The 21390-nt window shown below is 44.5% G+C and overlaps 1 protein-coding gene across 2 annotated transcripts in view; it reads left to right on the plus strand.

Annotated features, from left to right (window-relative positions):
• The window catches only part of DIP2C (disco interacting protein 2 homolog C), a gene marked incomplete at both ends in the record, with an annotated part of 371916 nt that overhangs the window by 239739 nt on the left and 110787 nt on the right, over nucleotides 1-21390 (plus strand). For both annotated transcript variants that reach the window (XM_080716999.1, XM_080717000.1), the window contains 3 exons: nucleotides 8388-8513; nucleotides 10747-10956; nucleotides 20243-20377. In XM_080716999.1, coding sequence (XP_080573125.1) covers nucleotides 8388-8513; nucleotides 10747-10956; nucleotides 20243-20377 — 471 coding nt within the window. The remainder of the gene's footprint in view (nucleotides 1-8387; nucleotides 8514-10746; nucleotides 10957-20242; nucleotides 20378-21390) is intronic.

The following is a 21390-nucleotide window of genomic DNA, read 5'->3' on the forward strand; positions in this document are numbered from 1 at the left end:
ATCAATATTGCCTTATTGGTACTAAGTGAGCCATAGTAATGCAAGATGTTGATAGTAAGGAACGCTATGTAGTTGGGTATATGTGGTCTTTCTCAAATTTAAACTACACTAATAAAGTGTGAAGATTTAACACGTCTAGGGTGTTTACCACTTACCAGCACCTGCCTTAATCCCTAAAATATATTGATTTATTTAATCCTCACACCTACCCTGCGGTTAGAGGGAGTACTGTTGTGGTTTCTACCTTGTACCTTAAGGAAACTGCAGCTCAGGGAGGTTGAGAAACCTGCCCAAAGTCAGAGGAACTGGATTTGAGCCCACAGTCTGGCCTGGAGCTTGCTGTGCTATGAGGAAGCCAAGTCTGCACCTCTGAGAAACACTGTTGTGTTGATTTTCTGTTGTCTCTGTGTAGCCCAGCGGCCCCCGTCTGTGTGTGTTAGGGGTAGACTGTTTGGAACGCAAGGGCAGGAGCTCTAGGGAAAGGATTGTGGTTTTATAACTTGAGAGAAGTTGACCGAAAAAATTTCAACTTCAGATTTAAACCTCTAGATGCACGTAGGATTCTAGAGCACCGTGATGATGGCCATCGGACGTGAAGGGGTTCACACTACACCTCGCCCTCAGAGGCTGAAGGTGTTCAGCATTTTATGTTTGGATCCCCAAAATCCACTCATATTTCTGAACCCTAGTTTCTTTTAGGATGAAACAAGTTGGAGCCTATTTTTAAAAGCCAAGAAGGCAAGTGATGTTTTCTATTTAGTGTTTTAACAACTTTAAGGTCCTATTCAAGCTGGGCATAGTGGTACACGCCTGTGAAATATCAGTAATACGGAGGCTGACACTAGATAACCAGAAACTGGAGGCCACCCTCAGCAACTGAGCAAGATACTGGCTCAAATAAGGGCTGGAGGTTTATCTCAGTGGTAGATAAGGCCCCTGGGCCGGGTACATTGCCCAGTACCAAAGGGGAAAAATTCATGTTAAGTGACCTTACTTAAAAGCATCAGAGCATAGGAGCCTTAAAAGGACCAGCGGCCCAGGGCTTGTTTGGGGCAGGATTTTCCTTCAAGGTTCGGGATCGGAGGTTGCAGGTCCCTGAGTCTCGTTCATTGGCTTCTATGAGGAGATGAGAATATTGCCTGATACATGCACAGGTTTTTCTTGTGGTCTGTGGCTGTATAGGAACATGTACATCAGCATAAGTCTACAACCCAACTGGCTACAGAGGATGTGTGCTTCATGACAGTGCACTCCGAGAATTCATGGTAGAGTCCCTGAGGACAATATGCAGTCAGTCAACAATCGAATCCCTTGGGCTTTCCCAGTTTTGCAAACTGACCATCCTAAGCCCATTGTTTCAACATATTGATGAACGCCATCGTAGAGGGCTTGATGTGTGACGGGGACCCAGTGGTTTGTTTTGTGTTTTATCTCCTGAGATTCTCCTAGCATCTCTACGATCCCATTTTACAGGTAACTTGCTCAGTGTTGATACAGCTGTGATAGTACTAGGGCGAGGTTTCTGATACTACACCCTCAACTCTGAATCCAGGAGCCTACTCTTTGCCCAGAAACAGATGGAGTGTGTGTGGCTCAATCTTTTGTAGCTTCCAGCAGTGCCATAGAATCTTAGCTCATGGAATAAACAGAAAAACTCAATGTGTTTGTGGAGGAGATGGGGTTTTAGAAGTCCAAGGACAAGAACAGGGAAAGGTCCCTCTTTGAACCTACCTGGCAGAAAGGAAACTGAGCAGATTTCCAAGTCTCCTGCAGTGGGTATTTTTTTTTTTTCTCAGAGGTGTTAGCAGGAAATGGAGGCATACGAGGAATGACTGAGATCTTGCACCGTGCTACATAAGCTTTTAATAAACCCTTGCAGAGCAAGGTAATTTCTTTCTCCAGCCCTATATGCCATGCTAAGTGATCTATTGTCAGTTCCAGGACTGTTTGAAATCAGAAACCAAAGGAATATCTCATGGCACAATTTGTCCCTAACATGGTAAATATCAGAAGTTGTTAAATTCTTTATCCATAATAGTGATCATTAGATGCTGCGTGAAGCTGACCCTAAGTCCTTTCTCTTCATAGACGAATGCTTTGAGGTTATCAGAATTGAAGGCCTCAAGCGAATAAACTAAAAACTGCGATAGCAAAGGAGGAGGCACGCAAGGATTTGCTTTGCATTACTAAATGAGCTACTATCAATTTATTTTAGCTTGGCTCCAAACTTACCCCTCAATTACCTACTCTGGGAATAACGGATCTGAGCCTGTTTGACATTCTGTGCAGCTGTAAATAGAGGGTGGTGAGAGTTGTTTCAGGAGGACCAGCTTTACTTTGAGGCCCCAGTGTCCAGCTGGTATAGGTCCTACCTGACCAGGCAGAGGCAGCCTGCCCTCCACCCGCCCACCCTGGATGGCTTTGCAGGAGCTCCTACAGTAACACCTCCTTACACCTAGGGGACAGCACGTTATCCTGTGCCCTCATTACCTAGTGGCTGCAGACCACTTGTGCGTCAAGGTTGGCACCGCTCCATGAATCTATGATACGGTGCCCAAGGACAGTATGCCTGTCGGTCAGCAATCTAAGCCCTTCGGAGTGTTTCAGCTTTGCAGACTCACTAAATAAGCCAATGGCTTCAAAATATTAAGGAAAGCAACTCTTGTTGAGCGCTGATAGTTAACCTAGTGCTTGGCTTTGTGAAAGTATCGTACGTACCTTCTCACAGAGACCTACGGTGTTCCCATGTTATAGATGAGAGTAAAGCTTAGAGGCTTGCAGTGCAGTCCTAGCAAGAGCCTCGGATGTGCCCCTGCATCCCCCATCCTTGTCACATGGGCCCTCTGACAGCCCTTGGTCCAGCCGCCATTGCTGTGTCCCCATCTAATTTCGTACTCTCATGGCTGTATGTGGGGTTCTTCTCACTTTGCCCTGGTGATATATTAATGCCTCTTCAGGATCCCAAACTAAAAACCACTTGCCATTTACAGGAGAGTGTCAACTCTTCCTAGCCTCTTGGTCCACTGAAATATCTCTTGCCTCATTTGGGTACTTGTCTGCATTGATGCTTAGGAACACTAGACAGCGTCGGGCCTGGTGGTGCACACCCTTAATCCCAGTACTCGGGAGGCTGAGAAGGGGGGATTCCAGATCCAAGGGAAGCCCCAGCAACTTAGACCCTGTTTCTAAACAAACAAAAAGGGGTTGGGATGTAGCTTGGAGGTATTCTGTGATACTGGTTCAATTCCTAGTACCACAAAAAAGAGAAAAAATACTAGAAATAAGTTCGTTTTAATAACACAAAATTTACATCTGTAGACCCAGGTAGTTTTCTCCCTCCCAACATGGGTCAGTCCTTTGAGCTGTCTTAAGTCCTTTGTGAGAAAGACATCGGAGTCCTGGCCACTGTCGGCTTGCCTGGAGTGACAGCATCTCTTGTGCATACATTGTGAACGCCGTGGACGCGGGTTAAAAGGTGCATGTGACGTCACGCTTCACCTGCATGCGAAGCTGCTGATGCCTCCTTACACCCGGGAGATCTGACCGCCCTTCGCACGGCCTCACATCAAGTCACTGATGGATGCAGTTGGGCAAAAACTGTATCCAGATTATTTGTAATTAAGATTTTGTGGGACACTTAATCAAGTGCTTTAATGGGTTTCTGATGCATCGCAGCTGCTAAATTCCATTCACAGACTCATTTTAGGAAAACAGATTTGTAGCAACCTAATTTATCCATTTGAACTATGCTTTCTGGATATTTTTTTTTTTTTTGTACTGGGGATTGAACTCAGGAGCATTCTACCTCTGAGCTAAGCTCCCAGCCCTATTTATTTTGAAACAGGGTCTCAGTACGTTGCACAGAGCTTCAGTAAGTAGCTTAGGCAGGCCAGAAACCTGCTACGCTTCCATTTCAGGAGAAATGAGAACCCTCACCGGGTTAGAGGGTTCTCAATCTTAGCTGCTCCTTTAGGATTGATCCAGTTTGGGGGAAAAGAATTGTAAACTTGTTCTTATTCCTGGCTAACAGTTCTTTTCAGGTTTTTGTGCTACTGAGAATGGAACCCAGGAGCATTCTGCCTCCAAGCTACACCCCCCCCCCGGCCCTATTATTTAGTGTTTATTTTGAAACAGGGTCTCACTGAGTTGCAGGGGGCCTAAGTAGCTGAGGCTGTCCTCCAAATGCGATCCTCCTGTCTCAGCCTCCCAAATGCTGGGATCACAAGTGTGCAGCACTACGCTCAGCACTCTTTGCACTTATGTTTTGGTCCCACACACTGTTCCTTGGCTTGCCTGAACCCAGGGCACTGAGACTGGCTGGCTTTTCTGGGACCAGCGGAGCTGACACCTGCAGGAAGTAGACTTTATCAAGTTTCTTCCGTCTTGTCAGCTCTTACCCCTTTTCTTCTCGCTCAACTGCAGGATTGGCTCCTCTGGCTCTTAAACATGTCGCTCTTCAAGCTGGGCATCTTAAAAGCTTTCACCAGTTAACAACCCTGGGTATTTTCCTTCCAGTTAGGAGTTAGAAGTATTGCCCAGCTTTGTTGAAGACAAAAGGAAGAAATAATGGTGGAATAACGAGAAAAATTGCAAAATGGTGGGTATTTGGTCTCTTCTCCCCGATTATCACACTTGAAGATGGCATTCCACAAAGATCTGTGCTTTCATTTGATCCCCTTAAAGTGTTAGTCGGCTAACGTCCTTACTCGGCCTGGGTATTGGGGTGAGCCTGGGATTATACAGCGCAGCTGCCTAGCATGTGCTGTAATTGCTGACTCAGATCTTCATGCTCAGCTTGGGCCATAGTTACACTGTCTGCTGGAGAGGTTAATCCTGAGCTCACGGAAGTTGTTACTCCATTTTGCCTTCTGTCTAGCCTGCTGTCTGTTGGTCTGCAGGGATTAAACCCTGGAGTGCAGTTTGGGGAAGGGTTTATTCTGCCGTTTTTCTTACCATTATTCATTATATAGTCTGATGGAATATTCAGGGGACGTATAAGTTTGTTCTGTCTTAAAGTTAAAATAGGATATAAGCTTGTCCTTCTGAAAAGTTACTTCACTACTTCATATACTGCTCAGTTTTTTTCTGTTCAACCAACTTGATGTTGCCATAGCAACAGCAATTATTCTTGCTCATGGTACCAGAGTCCTGCAGGTTACGTCTGCATTTTTTCTCCCATTCTGAGGAAGCAGCCTCTAGCGCCCACACCTACAATCCCAGTACTTGGGAGGCTGAGGCAGGAAAATTGCAGGTTTGGGGGCCAGCTGCAGCAACTCAGACCCTGTTTCAAAATAAAATAGGAAAGACTTGAAGTATACCCCAGAGGTAGAACACCCATGGGTTTAATCCTCAGTATCACACAAATTATTTTGTTGTCTTCTATTTCATTTAAAAAATTGAGGCTTCTCCATGGTTTTTAGGACAATGAAGACATTCTTTACCTTTATGAAGAAAAAATTATCAAGGTTTTAAAACATACTACTGTATGCTTAGATTGACAACAGAATCTTAGCCTTGAGTCATCTCAATGCAATGTGAGCTGGACATAAAGCTTTCAAAATATGACACCTCAGACCAGTCCTCAGTGCCAGTCACACTCCTGTCTTAAGGTGGTGGGAGTCCCATGCCAGGCCTCCCTCAGAATCCCTAGGATTCATTTTACTCCTTAAGATAATAGAATCCCACAAAGATGTCATGTATTCAACTCTTCCAGTTAAAAAAAAAAACACCTGTTTTTCATAAGAATCGTGGACTTTATTTTTAGCCTGGGGTAAGCCACACATTTTTTTTTAATTCTCATTTCTTGGGAATTGTGAAAAAACTTGGATAGTATAGTACTGTGATTAGGTGATAAGTCATTATGAACGATAAGTGCACATCAAGTCTTTGGAGGAAGCCTCAAAGTAGAAACAAGTTTTCTCAGCAGAGAAAACCACAAGCATTTTTTTTTGTCTTTTTATTTTTGAAATGGGATCTCACTGAATTGTGAAAAGCCTCACTAAGTAGCTGAGGTTGTCGATGAACAGCAATCCTCCTTTCTCAGCCTCCTGAATGCTGGGATTACAAGCGTATGCCACTAGGTCTGCCTTGCAAGCGTTTCTTGAAGTTGTGGCTAATTTTGTTTTGCTTAAATCTTGCCTTTGTCCAGGAGGAGGTGAAGAAGTTGGATATTAGATGAAAAACAGTATATTCATACTGTCGAGTTGTCTTCTCCCAAATTCTCAATTGCAGTGGAACAGTAGCATCTGTATCCTGCAAGAACTTGATGGACAACACCTGCCACAGACAAATGCCTGATGTCCCTATGGAGATGCATAATGAATCCAACTCTGGGGAAACATCAGAAACCCTGTTGATGGATGAGCCCAAAACAACTGGCCTGTATTCGTTAAAGTTGGCAATTTCTAGAAAAAAAAACTGAAGAGACATTCAGATTCGATGAGTGTAAAGATAATGTGATGGACACTGCTAATGTCCTAGATAGACCAGAGGTTAGGGAGACCAAATATTAATATTTGGTCCATTGGAATGATTGCTGTATTTTTTTTTAACTTTGGATTGGATAATAGATTTGTTACCAAATTTCCAGATGCTGAGAAATATTTAAGACACTTGGCTTTCAGGAAATATATTGAAGTGTTTAGAGAGGGCATGATAGCTATGATTTACTTTTACTGCAATACAGAAGACCATATATGGAGAGGAAGGAAGAGAAGCCAGAGAAAGCAATGGGTTAAAATGTAAACAATAGAATCTGGGTTAAAAAGTTGAATAAGAATCTGTTTGCTATTCTTGTAGACTTCGTACAAGTTGGAAAGTTTATCCAAAAAGTTTTAAAAGGAAGAATATACAAAATTAGAAGTGTTTGATACATGGACAATTAGGTCATCTCTCTTGATAAGTTGTGCTAAGCCATGAATCGACACCAATTACTGCTTTTTGATCTGGGAATGTAATAAAACCTGTGGAGGAAACTTAGGTTTTCATTTTAATGTACTTTGAGCGTAGTTGAGAAGAATTGTGCACACCAAAGCTAAGCAAGGTAAAACAGTGATAAGTTAGTCGTGTGTGTTGTGTAATATGCTTTAAGATAAGGATCAGCAAGTGTTTCCTAGACATAAGCAGTGGGGCTGCGTCCCCATAAAACACTATTTGTAAAAGGAGCTAGAGGCTGACTACCTCACACACAGTAGTTGACTGAGGCCAGCTCCAGATCATAAGGTGCAGTGGCTGGCAGAGAACAGTGCTGATGCAAGTAGTTAGGGAAGGATTTTATGAAGAGTTAGCATGTCCGTAGGCTCCTAAGACACCACAGGAAAGACGGGGGCGTAATTGTGTCCAGAGCCCTGGAGGTGGTCACACCTGGGTTCTCCTAGTTGCGTTGATGAGATCAGAATAAGCCGGTACCCTCCTCTAGTTGTTGAGAACATCATGAGGGTTGTCTGTTGATATCTGGGCAATGACTTGTGTTTTCCCAGCATGTCCTGGGGTGTCTTCTCCATAGCTGCCCGGTGATCCCACTAGAATGGAAGAAGGGTTCATGTCCTGGCCCTGCTTGAAATTCCCGGTTGCTTTCCTGTCTTACTGAGCTTAGCATCCAGACTATTTGCCAAGCCCATACTGCACGCATCCTCCTTCACTCGATCTCTGGTCCACTCGCCCACTGACACCGTTCTCAGTCTTAGGGCCTTGGAGGTGGGTTTTCCTTGGAGATTCCAGATGGCAAATGGCTGTTCATTTGTCGTCAGATTTCATGGTAAGATGCTCTTCTCTGACATCACTACACACAGTAACCAAATGGAATGTTGGGGTTAAATGTTTTCATCCTTGGCCTTTTTTAGTTATCTGTTTGAAAGGATTTGGCATGAGATACCTTACATAGATCCAATAACAAATGCTCAACCCCTAAAACTACCTTACAAGGTATGCCTTCAGTAAATACGGAGTGAACTGATAAAGTGGATTAATACCGTAAAACACTTAGTGCGGTGCCTGGCCCATAACTGAGCGCTCAGGAAGCGTAAGTTGTGACTCCTACTAACAAGACATGAGGCGTTCCTTCTCCCTTGACAGTGCATTGGAAAGAACCTTGAACTTGAGACCTGTTAGAAATATCCAAAGACCAAGGTTCATTGGCCCTAAGAAGAGCCGCAGCGCATCTTAAAGCCAGTATTTGTTTATGTGCGCATATTCTATGGTAATACTATAAATAATGAGTCAATCGACGAATTTTAATGTCTTTCTACTGAGGCTTTCAAGTTGACAGGTCAACCTTCTTTCCTTCCAGAAAAGAGACACCTGCGCTTTGGATGGGGGAAGGAGAAGCGCCCTGGCTTTTTGATCTTGGCTGGAAACAATGCAGTAATTGGGTTCTCTCTTCATTTTAGATGTTCACACAGAAGCTGTTCAGGCGGCTCTTGCTAAACACAAAGAAAGGAAGATGGCGGTACCCATGCCTTCGAAACGCAGGTCCCTGGTTGTACAGACCTCGATGGACGCCTATACACCTCCAGGTGAGGGGCACACCGGCTGGTTCTGCTGCCTAAACATAATCAGCTTGTCCTAGAATCAGTGGACTACATAGCAGCTGCAGTCTCTCTGGCTTTGAATATAATGCTATCATTCAGGTTTTTATGATCCAGAATCCCCAAAACAGTGTATGGGTTGAATTGGGAAGACGACTAGGCTTTCTGTAAGACTCAAAATGTGTACTTGTAAGGTCTTAGAAAATTTTATGCGCTTGACTTTATACATAATAAAGTTGTAGTTGACGTTGATCTTTGCTTCTGCTCAAGACGGTGTATGTATGTTCAGAGTGTTCTATGAATACTGTGGAAGAAAGGAAGTTGGACAGTTCTTAGCTAGCTAACTGCATCAGGTGTCATCAGCCTTTACCTGGAGTGTGCCAGGCAGTATTTTAGCTTTAGGTTAGAAGGTCTCTGCTACTTGGACAGTGTAGTTTGAAAGCATCTGATGGATGTGGTTGTACACCAATAAAACTTCATTTGCTAAAACAGGCAGCTGGCCAGATGAGATATACAGGACCGGCAAGCTCTGGTCTAAATGGCTGCAGGTACTCCATTTATACTCTCTTACTGTGTAGTAGTCTGGTGTCATAACAGAATTCCTGAGGCTGGGTACTTGAAAAAGGGTTTATGTAGCTCATGGTTCTGGAAGACCAAGACCATGGTAGCTGCATCTGCTTGGCTCTGGCGGGGGCCTTCTGGCTTTTTCATAGTAAGGCAGGTGAGGACATGGCAGGGGCAGGTGTGTGTGAGAGATCACACTGGAAAGACAGGAAGCTACAGGGATCCATGGGCCAGTCTTGTTACTTAATAACTTATTCCTGCTGGAACTAAACAGGGTCCTGTGAGAGAGAGCTCCTTAGTTCATTCATAGAATACCTTTTGCCATAACCCAACTTCCTTGCACGAGGACCAACTTCTTGTAGGCTTCACCACCTCAACATCCCCAAACAGGACAAAGCTTCCCACACAGGAACCTTTTTTTTTAACGGGGGGAGGGTGTCAAACTCAAACCTTAGCAGGCATATGATACTGCTTTTATCTTGAATTTTATATAACTACCCAAGTTCTCAACTTTCAATAAACTTTTATCTCATGGTCTTCAAAACCAAGGTGAAACAATTATCCAGGTATCTATTAGAAACATGAAGGAATAAGCCTACTTTACTTGATGTTTCTGAGATTTGGGGTTCTAACAAATACTGTGGACCATAGGGTTTAAATAACCATTCATCTTTGGTAGAATCCTAGGAGTGTAAGTTTTGCTGAAAGATTTTCTTTAGCTTTTAGAGACCTGCCCAATTATTTCTAAAATGGTAGCACCATATTATACTTTCATCAGTGTATGAGCATTCTAGTTTCTCCACTTCAACAGTAGTTGGTGATATCTGTATTTCTCTACTAGCTATTTTAGGGGATGTGAAAGAATATGACATTCTGGTTCCAGTTTGTATTTCTCTGACAACGATAGTAAGCCTCTCAACATGCATTATCATTGTAAAAGTCCATTGGTGAAATAACTGCTTAGATATTTTGCCCATTAAAATTAAATACAGTGGGTTGTTTATCTCCTTCAGTTTTTATTATTACTAGGTTTTAAATTGTATATAAACTGTATATGTCCTTTACATATATACAATTAAAAACTACGCTTTGTCTTTTCATGTCTCGATGGTACACAGAGGTAGACAGGATAACATAACTTCTTGGATACACATGTTTCTCAGAACTTGTAAATGTTGACATAAAAGGGACTCTACAGATGTGATTAAAGTGTTAAAGATATAACAATTATCCTAGATTAACGAGGCAGGCCCACTGTAATAAAAAAGGTCCTTCTGGGTGTATTGGCATGTTCAGTCCCTGGTAGCAAAACAGAAAACAACCCTTGCTAAATGGAAAGTTATTAAATGAAAAATATTCCCATTAATTTCAATGAAAAAAAAATTGACATGTTTTATCGCGACCCATCTCACCCAGTTTTCATAGAGAAAAATCAACTAAGTAACGAGAAGATTTTATAACAAATGACTGCTTGCAAAAGAAAATAGATTTTGTGTGAGCATGCGGTTGTCAGTGGAAGGTTTGCCCTCGAGAGTGGAGATGGGGCCGTCGTCAAAGGTGAACTCTAGCATGGGTGCCGTTGCTTTGTCAGTTGCTCGGTCTTGGAAGGAGGCACGAGGGTCTCTTGTCACACTGAGATGCATCTCTTCCCATTTAGATACCTCTTCTGGTTCAGAAGATGAAGGCTCGGTGCAGGGCGACTCCCAGGGAACCCCCACCTCCAGCCAGGGCAGTATCAATATGGAGCACTGGATCAGCCAGGCCATCCACGGCTCCACCACGTCCACCACCTCGTCTTCTTCCACACAGAGCGGAGGCAGTGGCGCCGCCCACAGGCTGGCCGACGTCATGGCCCAGACGCACATAGGTGAGTGTGCTTGGCAGGCCTGGTGGCCGGGCCTTTCCTGATAACACTAGGCAGCCCGGTGCCCTCTCCTCCTGACCTCCTCTGACAGATACAATGCAGAGGCATGGGGTGCTCCGGCTCTTGCTAAAGTGTTGGTTGATTGCTTTTTATTGACCCAGTCTCTCCCCCAGCTGGAATTTCAGGAGTTTTTCATTTGTAGAGAAATGCCTTTCTTGTTCATCAGGGAAACGTGTGGCCATTACTGCTGATAGATTTTCATCTTGCCACACAGGCAAGAATATACTCCTAAATGAAATTTTAATAGTGTTGATAAACAAGACGGGATTCTAACATCGTTGTGGCATTGTCGTGGGAGCCACAGGAGGAAGTTGGGAGCCATAATCACCGCTGCGTTGGGCTGTTTTCTGCCTCCGGTATTGACACTTACCTGCCTCTCACTGTTTTGTGTGTAGATTCTAGAGCAAGGGAGATCTTCCGACTAGGAAAAAAAAAAAAAAAAAAAACGCAAAAGTAGGAAGCAGTGCCCTGAGATGCTTAAAAATAGTGTAGAAAGGGAAATGGGGTAAGAACCGTTGGAGGCGAAGAGTGTGTTGGCTGAGCGAGCGGCGGGGTGGGACGTGGGTGGTGGTACACACTGGTCTGCCTCCAGCTGGGCCCACAGACCTGTCTGTCTTTGTGCCTGGGTGAGTCCTCACTACAGAGAAGCAAGACATCTGGGCCTGTTTCTATTCATGTTCCGCTGTGAATTCAGATGAGAAAGCGGTCCAGTAGTTAAGGATCTCCATAAGGTAACTTACTTACCTTGAGTATTGCCTCTCCATTTGAAGAGCAAAAGGATCAGCCCCAGGAGGCTGCTGTCTACTACGTTGTCCTGGGAGCAAAGGATACACAGGCGCAGAATTTCCACTAAAAGCCGCACAACTGCAGGGGGCGGGGGACCGAAAAACCATGTCTGAAGCCCTCCACAATGGGAAGCAGGTAGACGGGGATGCGTGAGCTAAATACTCCAAAGCCTTTTGGGTACCAGCCTGTTTAGATCGCGATTCACTTGGTGGACAGCTGCGCAGAAGTGAGACCCCTGCCCCACCCTCACTCCTGGAGCGAAGCTAAAGTTAAAAGCTTTGGCCCCTTACAAATCCAGAAAGAGAAGGGTTTTGTCTTGCCAGGAGAGGAAGCTTTGTGCCCACGACTCCCAGTAACTCCCGTCACGGTCTTGGTCAGTTCTCCTTGCGTTAGGTTTTTTTCATGGGGGAAAAAAAATCATTGATTTCCTTTGTTCCTCTCAGCACTGACGCGAGTGACAGAGGAAATGGGAATTGTTTTCACAAATTTAAGTACCTCCAAAGCAACATGTTTTTATTAAGCTAGTTTAACATGATTTCAGCAAGGTATACACGGGTTCGCGGAAACGGATGAGCTCTGTTTGAAATCAGTGAGTTTTTATCTCTGTTCTCTTGTCAGTGGATTGTAAATACACAGCGAGGCGATAGCGAAAGCGGTGGAACCCCACGTCCACACAGCACTTGGTACTTACTTCGGAGTCCCACCCCGTGCCCCGCTCCCTCCTGTACACGTTAGTACAGAGATGGGTAGCAATACTGTCATATATGGACGTGGCGCTATTTGAATTGTTTTCTTTCTCAGTCTTCCTCCTCCCCTTCCCGGCATCCCTCCTCAGTCCCCTTCCACTGTTCTAATGGTCTCCCTCCCCTTTAGCTAAAGTTCCTTTTGTGTTTTATCTTCTCTCTAGATATGAGAAAAAACCTACCACCCTTGCCTTTGTTACATGGCTGATCTCATTTACATAACAACCTCTAATAGGAACCATTTTCCTGCAGATGACATGGTTTTGTTCATGGCTGTGTAAAATTATCTTATGTGTATGTATACTGTGTTTACTTCCTTCATCTTTTGACAGACATCTAGGTTGGTTCCGTGGTTTGGCTATTGGGAATTGCGCTACTGCAGACACGGGTGCCTATGCATCACTGAAATGACTGTGACTTAAAGGTCAAACAGAAAGGCATTACCCTTAAATAGTTCTTAATTTTTTTATTAGTGTGCTGTAGTCATACATCTTAATGGGGTAAATATTTCTTGATAACCAAATGTTTGTGTGTGTTGGAACCCAGGAGGGTGGCCGAGGCTGTATCACCTAAGCAGGGTGGTCAGACATGACCTCTGCTATTAGCAAGTATTCCTAGTCTCTGGCTTGGACCTCTTTTCAAAAGGCGCTCAGACTCTTAGCAAGAGGAAGGCATATTTTTGAGCAGATTAATCACTGTATTTGGCTTTTCCTTTGTGAGTTTACACTTCAAATACTGGAGCAAATTATAGCATGGAGAATTAAATTTATCCACACTATAAAAGGTTGTATTACTCATATACACAAAGGCTCTGTGTAGCCTAAGTATAACTCCTCAGTGTGTGACATTTCAGTAATATCTCATTTGGCACGAAGGTAGGTTCCTAGAATATCTGGGAGTGTTCTGTAAGAAGTACTTTTTTGGGGGGGAGCAGCAGCAGAATAATGAATCCTGATGAGAATTAGAATACTTTATTTATTCCTGTGGCAAAACAAAAGAGGTAAAAAATAAAAATCAAAAGTGGCAGCATTTGGCCTTTTGTTGAGATCATCAAAAGCCCATGGAGAAAGCCGCGTGAACGCGGGGAGTGTTTGGAAGATCGCAGGGCAAAATAAACCCGAGTCACTGATCCCTCCAGGGGAGTACGCAAGCTGGAGGCTATAGAGAATCCTGCTCAAGGCGGACAAAAGGCCAAGGGGTCGAAGGTACAGGAGGCTCCCGACACTGGTTGTGGAAGCAACATCTCAAGTCCTTTGTGGATTATTGCACAAGTTTCAGGATGCCAGCCTTTACGTGTGGATGGCTTGCACCGTATCTCAGTTGTCACGCTGGTTCAACCTCTGATGTCAAGTCACAAGCAAGCTTTTATTCTCTTCTTGTTACGCATCTTAAAAGGTGAAATATCTCCTACTTAGGAGCCCTGATGGGCATGTCTCCACCCTAAGCAATACTACGCTCCGAGACTGAACCAATACTACGAGAAAACCAGACCTGCTCGTGCCACGTCCTGCGACTCAAGGAAGGTGCGCTCCCCATCACGAAAACCCACTGACTTTGTTGTTCTCATAACATACTTAATAGGAACCTTAAAATAATTGGAAATGAGGGGCTTTTATGCTATTTACTTAGTATTAGAAGTGGAAGATCATCACTTTTAACAGCTGGTAGACTTAATGGAATGGTTTTAAATTTTAAGGACTATAATTGGAAAAAGTATTCAGCATAAAATATTACAGGAATTATTTGAGCAAAATAGAAATGGAAAAATTGAAGAGGCACTCTAATTAATAATTAACTTATAGACGTAAGAAATAAGAATAAAGCATACTAGATAACATTATTACACATTTGGAACCGAACTTGGTATACTTAGGATATTGGATTTCTTTCATAGCTTTAGTTTCCATCTCGTAATAGATATTGTGAGAGTTTGTCATCTTCAGCTCATCCAATTACTGTCACAGCATGGATTAGGATGCATTTTCCGTAGCCAGATAGCCAGAAGTAATTGCCATTTTAGGGTTCAGTTGACATTGCTTCCATTATAAATTGTTCACTCATTCATTCATTTGTTCATATATATATTCTCCTTTTTCTATTTTATGGTACTGAAGATTGAACCCTGGGCATTCCACTTCTGAGCTATAACTTGAATATATATATATATATATATATATATATATATATATATATATATATATATGGTATCAGTAAGTTGCTAAGACTATGAACCTGTGATCCTCCTCTCTCAGCCTCTCAAGTACTAGGATTACAGGTATATGCCCCCGTATATATATACTGTATATGTATATACTGTTCATATTAGCAGCCAAATTCTTAATTTCTTGGATTTTTCTCTACTAACATGAGAAATCAACAGGCGATGGTATTCACCCCAGAAGTGTAAATACTTGATAAATAATTAGCAAGAGGCTGATAGTTCCACCTCTACAAGCTTCTGCTTTGTTAGGGAATTTGCTCCGAAGGTTTGAATAGCTACAGTTGTGCTAAATCACCCTCATTTATAGGTAGCCATTCAAAGTATTACTGATAAACATACATTTACTGTATTAGAATAGTGCAAATATATTGAGATTGGTGTTGATCAAGATGGCTGTTCAGGACTGATATCTGTTACTCCGAAGTCTTAGCTGGGGCATCTTTGTGGCTAGAATGTTACTTCAGAACAGCTCAGTAAGTTCCTATAAAGAGCCAGAGACTAGATATTTTAGGTCCATATGGCCCCTGTCGCAACTACCCAGCTCTGATGTCACCGCACAAGAGCAGCCAGTGGACATGTGCAAACGAGTGGGCACGACTGTTCCAATAAAACTTTATTGGTAGAAGCAGGTGGCGAGCAAGGCACTGTCCACACTCTGCCAACCTATGTTTGAGAGTTTTATTTATTTATTTATTTTTTTTTTTGGTGGTATTGGGGTTCCTGGAAACCCTTCTACCCCTGGGATACACTCCAAGACCTATTTATTTTTATTTATTTATTTATTTTTTATTTGGAAATAGGGTCTCTCAAGCCAGTAAGGCTGGCTTCGAACCTGCCCGATCCTCCTTTCTCTGCCTCCCAAGCGTGGGGATTACAAGCATGTGTCACCACGTCCAGTTGAGAGTTTTATTTTTTGATGGTACTAGGGTGGAACCCAGAGGTTTATTTCTATCTCTGGCTACACTCCCAGACCTATTTTATACTTTATTTGGAAACAGGGTCTCACTTAGTTGCTGAGAGCCTTACTAAGTAGTGGAGACTGGCTTTGAACCTGTGATCCTCCAGTCTTAGCCTCCCAAGTAGTGGGATTATAAGCATGCATCACCACGCCCGGCTTGTTGGAGAGTTTTAAACTACTCTCTTGCAAAAGTAGGAAGAAAATGGATCTTGTGTTGCATAACAAGCAACACAGAGGCTTTCCCAGCGATCTGTCTTGTGGCTCCCCAAGTCTGCCCTGCCCTTACTCTGAGCCTGCTGACTCTGCCCACTCTCCTGCATTTAAAAGGTGACTTCCTTGTCCATTGCTCCAGACCTGCAATTCTGCCTGGAAATTCTTCACCACTCCCGCACTGCAGAGGGCCTACTAAGCATCTTTACCCTGCATCCTGAGAGCTACTGTCCACCAAGCACATCCGTGGCTGTCCCCACAGACCACTGTTTTCTGTGATTGAGACTGCTGCACTCTTGGGAATTGGTCGAGAACCTCTGCTGTGGTTGACTGTCCATGGATGCTCCGTGGTCGCCTACCTGGCCAGTGTTCCTGGTCCAGGCATCTGGCCATGCAAGGGTCCCGCAGGCACTTCCTGGCCCTACATTTTTGTTGTTGTTGTTCCAGGTTGTCCTGCACTTCATCCGTATCATTAAAACATAGGCTGGGTCCTCTTTCCTCCCTCCGAAATACTTCCGCTAACCATGCCTTTTGAAACTGAATTTTCTTTTCTTCTTGGGGGTTCAAGAAAATCCTAGCCTTTACATCCAATCCACGCTCAATTCTGCAAGAGGGTGCTGCCTTGTCTTGCAGGAATACCTCTTAAATCTGCTCGTTTACATCTTACTGTACACAGTAGAAATGCATTTATGAATGTCTTTTTTTCCAGTGATGGAATGCATTTAGCTCAAAGTAGTCATTTGCACCTTTCTGCTCATCAGTTTCACACGTTCATGGAGCTCTAGCGTTCATGGACCTACTCACAGGGAGGAAGGGCAGGGAGGAACTGTCACCTGGCCTGCGGAAGGGAGGCCTGGGTAGTCATGACCATGTGTTTGCAAGACCTCAGGGTCAGTGAGGAGGGAACAGTTTCCTTCAGTAGATCACATGTTGATGAAATTTTCATCCCCTAATCACGGGAAGAAAACATTGAAGACTGGAAGAACTATGTGACTGTGTGCAAGTCAGCCCAGACTCTGAAATCTTTGCCTGAAATGTTCAAATGTGTAGCCTCCGAATGCTTAACCATTTCTTGGCATAACCTATAGATTTGTCTGCAAATCTGAAGAGCAGCTGAGTCACTGTGAGCATTATTACACAGTGGAAGAAAACCCATGTAGGAGACATGGCTAAACAAAGTATTCTTGATCTCTGACTACTCACGGGAATAAGACAGTTGATCAAATAGGATGGCTAATTTTTTTTTTATTGTAGCCTACACGGTTATATTTGCTGTGTGAAAATACTAGTTCAGCTGAATTCTACTGGACTTGACCATCACGAGACTGAGAAGGAAAGCCCTGTCTTCTGGGCAAATGGAAGGCAACATGGATGCAGGACGCCTTCAAGCTGTCCGGATCTCCAGGGGCAGAAGGTGGCAGGAAGACCCAGGTGGATGCTCAGCCCCCACGGGATGTGGCTCTGTCCTTTCCAGGCGCTACTGGAATCTTGCTTTTCCCATGAGTTGTCTTTGGCAAAGCTCACATCCAAGGCAATTGTGTTGGGCAGGCTGGATTAGCCTGTGCTGATGTCTTGTAGTCAATGGCCTGGGTCCGAGTTTCTGCAGTTCTTGAGCCTCGCGGGGACCCAAAGCTACTGGACCTGCCCCCTCTGGGGAAGGCATTGTACTCTACACTCTGGAGCAGTGTGTCCCAGGAAGTAGGCGACTTCCACCTCCCTGTCTCCTCCACCTGGATAGCTCGTGCAGAGACATCATGCTACATCACGTGGGGACACTATCTGTCACCTGCCAGGAAACTGGAGCAGCCAAGCAGACAGACTTGTCTCCCAAGCACCCCCTTTACAGGTGGGAGTGTATTTCTTGCTCTCGGAGAGCAGCAGTGGTAGAAATAATGGCGTTGGCGTCCTTCGAGAGCCGTATTTGTTATCCATTGTCAATTAGCTGGACTCAAGCACACCACTTTCAACATATTAAGGCTGGTTTTTCGACTTCCTGTCTCTTCGTTTAAAAGTTATTTAGGGACTGGAAAATAATTAAAGTGGCTTTCAAGTGGGAGCTGTCAGCATTGACCACTTGGGACTCCCAGCCACTCTTGGAATTAAAGAATGCCTCCTAGCCAGCGTTGGAACCAGGGCACTCTGTCTGTACTTGTCAAGTATTCATGAATTTATTCATTCACGCCTCATTCGCTAAATGCTACCAGCCTTTATGGAGCACAGAGGACGTGGGCTGTGGGCATAGCTTCAGCATCTGTGGATGCAGGCTCGGTGAAGTACAGCTTCAGCATCTATGCACCTGTGCCCACTAGGGAACCGGAATGAGGAGAGACCTCCAAGAGCAGGTGATTAGAAAGGTGTCAAACCAAGGAGGTCAGGGAATGCAAGAGGGAGGACCAGCCAGGTGCCCTTAAGTTGGCCATAGAAAACCACCATGCTGTCATAGAAATGGTTGAAGGGCACTGCCCTTGACTGTTGCTACATCTTCAGTTCTCAATTCTTCAGGAAGCTGTGTCCCCCACTGAGAGCATAAGTCATGCCAGGGTGGCTGAGACAGACCCTCCTTTTGATGAAACTCTCAAGGAAAGCAGACGTCTTAGTGCCAGGTGCAGGATTCAGAGCAGAGATGACCCCGGATGTGGGGTTGAAGGATGGCCGCCATGATTCTCGAAAGCCCTGTGACTTCTATCTGGGGAGGAGCGGGCAGTTTTGCTTAGAAGCTACAAACCCGTGATGAGTCCTCCAGTCGTCAGAGCTCAGGTGGGTGTTGTTGGCCTCATGTCTGCAGCTGATGTGCAGCTGAAATGTTGACCTGCACTTGGTACCTGGGCCCGCCGTTTCTCATCCTTCAGCCAGGTTTTCTCGAGCATCTGTGTGTACAAGATGCTTTCAAGTGCTTCTCAGAAGCCGGGTAGCCCACTTCGTCCTGGGAGTCCTGCCCTCCAGCACAGCAGGTGGACCGCATCACCATCATGGCACGGTTCCTCAGCCTCCTAGCAGCAGCCAGCTGCTGGGTTTATTATCCTGTGGAGATGGCATATGCCAGGAGCCTGAGGAGGGGAGGGAGGCGAGGTGACAAATTAATCCGGAAGGCACTTTGAAGTCACCCAGCTGTCATGTTGGTTGGCTGAATCACCTGATGTATTGGGATTGTTATTTCTCCACCTCTGAAGAGGAAAACACTGTCCATCGCAAAGCCTGATTGGATATCCGCAACAATACAGCACCTGGGAGTACTAAGTAACTCGAATCGTACCAAAGTGCAAGCTTAGTTCTTGGCTGCTTTTGTTTTCGGGTGCTAATTCCAAATTTTGCCCCTGAGGCATTAGCCTCTACTGTTTCCATTTGAAATGTGAGGCCCTGGAGAGGATTATACTCGGCTACAAAGGGATGGAGTTGTAGAGAATCAGATCCTTTTTGAAACACGAACCAAAACTTGGTTAGAGCCTGTAATCCTGGTACATGGGAGGCTGAGACAGGAAGAGCGCAGGTTCGGGACCAGCCCTTATTGGGGGGTAAACCGTGCTCCTAATTCACAGCTTGAAGCCCACTTCCCAACACCCCACAATGTGACATGTAGGTTTGGAGACAGGAACTTTCAACAGATAACTAAGGTAATATGAGGCCAAGAGGGTAGACCCACCATGGCTGGGATCCTCAAAAGAAGGAGCCATCAGGACACAGAATACACCATGTGAGACCACCTCCAAGCCAACAAGAGAGGCCTCAGAAAAAACAGGCCTGCTGACACGTAGAGCTTGGGCTCCCAGTCTCTGGAATCATGAGAGTGTAAATGTCCGGTGTTAGGGCACGGTTGCACATGCCTGTGATCCTAGTACTTGGAAGGCCAAGATGGAAAGATTGACAAGTTAAGGCCGGCCTCTGCAACCTAGCGAGACTGTTTCAAAAAAGCTATAGTTGTAGCCTGGAAGGGTAGAAAGCCCCAGGTTCAATTCCTAGTACAACTGGGGGGGGGGCTAGTTTAAGCCCACTGACAGGTGGGTATTCTCGGGTAAGGGATGTGCCAAACGGTCTCGCGAAAGCGAGTCATCAGTGGGGCTCTCCTTGTGAAAATTACATCTAAAGTGTTAGCTAACTTTGTTCTCCTGGGGAAAACAGAACAAAAGATGATCTTCGTGGGAGGCTTTTGTGGCTGACAGATTCGGAGTAATCTTTTGATCCCATACCCTGGAAAAGGACGCTCACCTGCCCAGCAAGTCTCTTCCTAGGCTGTGGCATTTCGGAGGTCCCGTGGCTTCACCTTTTGAACAACCATCAAGACCATCAGAAAACCTCGTGTTGTTGTCTTTACAGAAAATCATTCTGCACCTCCTGACGTAACCACGTACACCTCAGAGCACTCCATACAGGTGGAAAGGCCGCAGGGTTCAACCACCTCCCGGACGGCACCAAAGTACGGCAATGCCGAGCTCATGGAAACAGGGGATGGTAGGTGTCCCTGTGGAGTTTTCTCCCCCTTTGCACCCACGCACCTTTCTATGTCTGTGATCAAATAGTTCTAACTTTAAGGTCAATTTGCTGAATCTTTATTATCAGATGTGTGTGGGAGGGTGGGTTGAGGGCGTTGGGAATTGAATTTGGGCATTCTACCTCCAAAATCCACCCTCAGCCCTTCTTATTTATATCTTATTTTGGAAATAGGGCTTAGATTGCTGAGTTGCTGAGGCTGGCCTTGAACCCATGACCCTTCTGTCTCTGTTTCCCAAGTACTGGGATTCCAGGTGTGTCCCAGCATGCCAGGATATCAGGTTCTTATGAACCTCCCGAGAGCTTCCTGGTCATGGCCTAGTCACATAGCTCATTGGTCAAGAGCTACTCCATATAGGAAAAGCTTAAATGTGGCAGATACTCAATCATGAGAAGAAAAACTATTCTAAGATAGTTTTTCATTAATGAAAAACTCATGTTGGCTCAGCAATTAGGATATTAGGGTATAAGTGTTAAGACTGAATGTTTACTTGGGGCAAAGTGGAATGAAATATAAAGCAAAAGAATTGACAGGCATAGTATGGTGCTTTAGACTTGGGAAAAAACAGGGCCTTCTCTGAATTGATGCATTAGGAATGATTTGATCAAACATGTAATAGAAGTGTTCCCAGGTTCCTCAGTTTTACCTGTGTGTTCTGATGACAGTAGCTATTACTTTTCCCCCATCCAATACAGCAAGGTACAGATGTGAACTTCCTGCCATATTCTCCTTAAGTCTTAGCCTTGCCCCCGAGTCATTAAAGTTAAAAGAAAAAAAACCCAGTAGTAAAATAAAATGGACTTTTTTCTGAAGATAATTAACTTATTGCAGGTTAAAAGCCAGCCTTGGCAACTTAGCAAAGCTCTCAGAAGCCTAGTGAAACTCTATTTCCAAATAAAAAATTGGGCTAGGGGTGTAGTGTGGAGGTAGGATTCTAAAAGCCTCAAACCCCAGCAAAAAAAAAAAAAACCAA

Source organism: Muscardinus avellanarius (genome assembly GCF_963383645.1).
Source record: "Muscardinus avellanarius genome assembly, chromosome: 20".
Taxonomy (NCBI): domain Eukaryota; kingdom Metazoa; phylum Chordata; class Mammalia; order Rodentia; family Gliridae; genus Muscardinus; species Muscardinus avellanarius.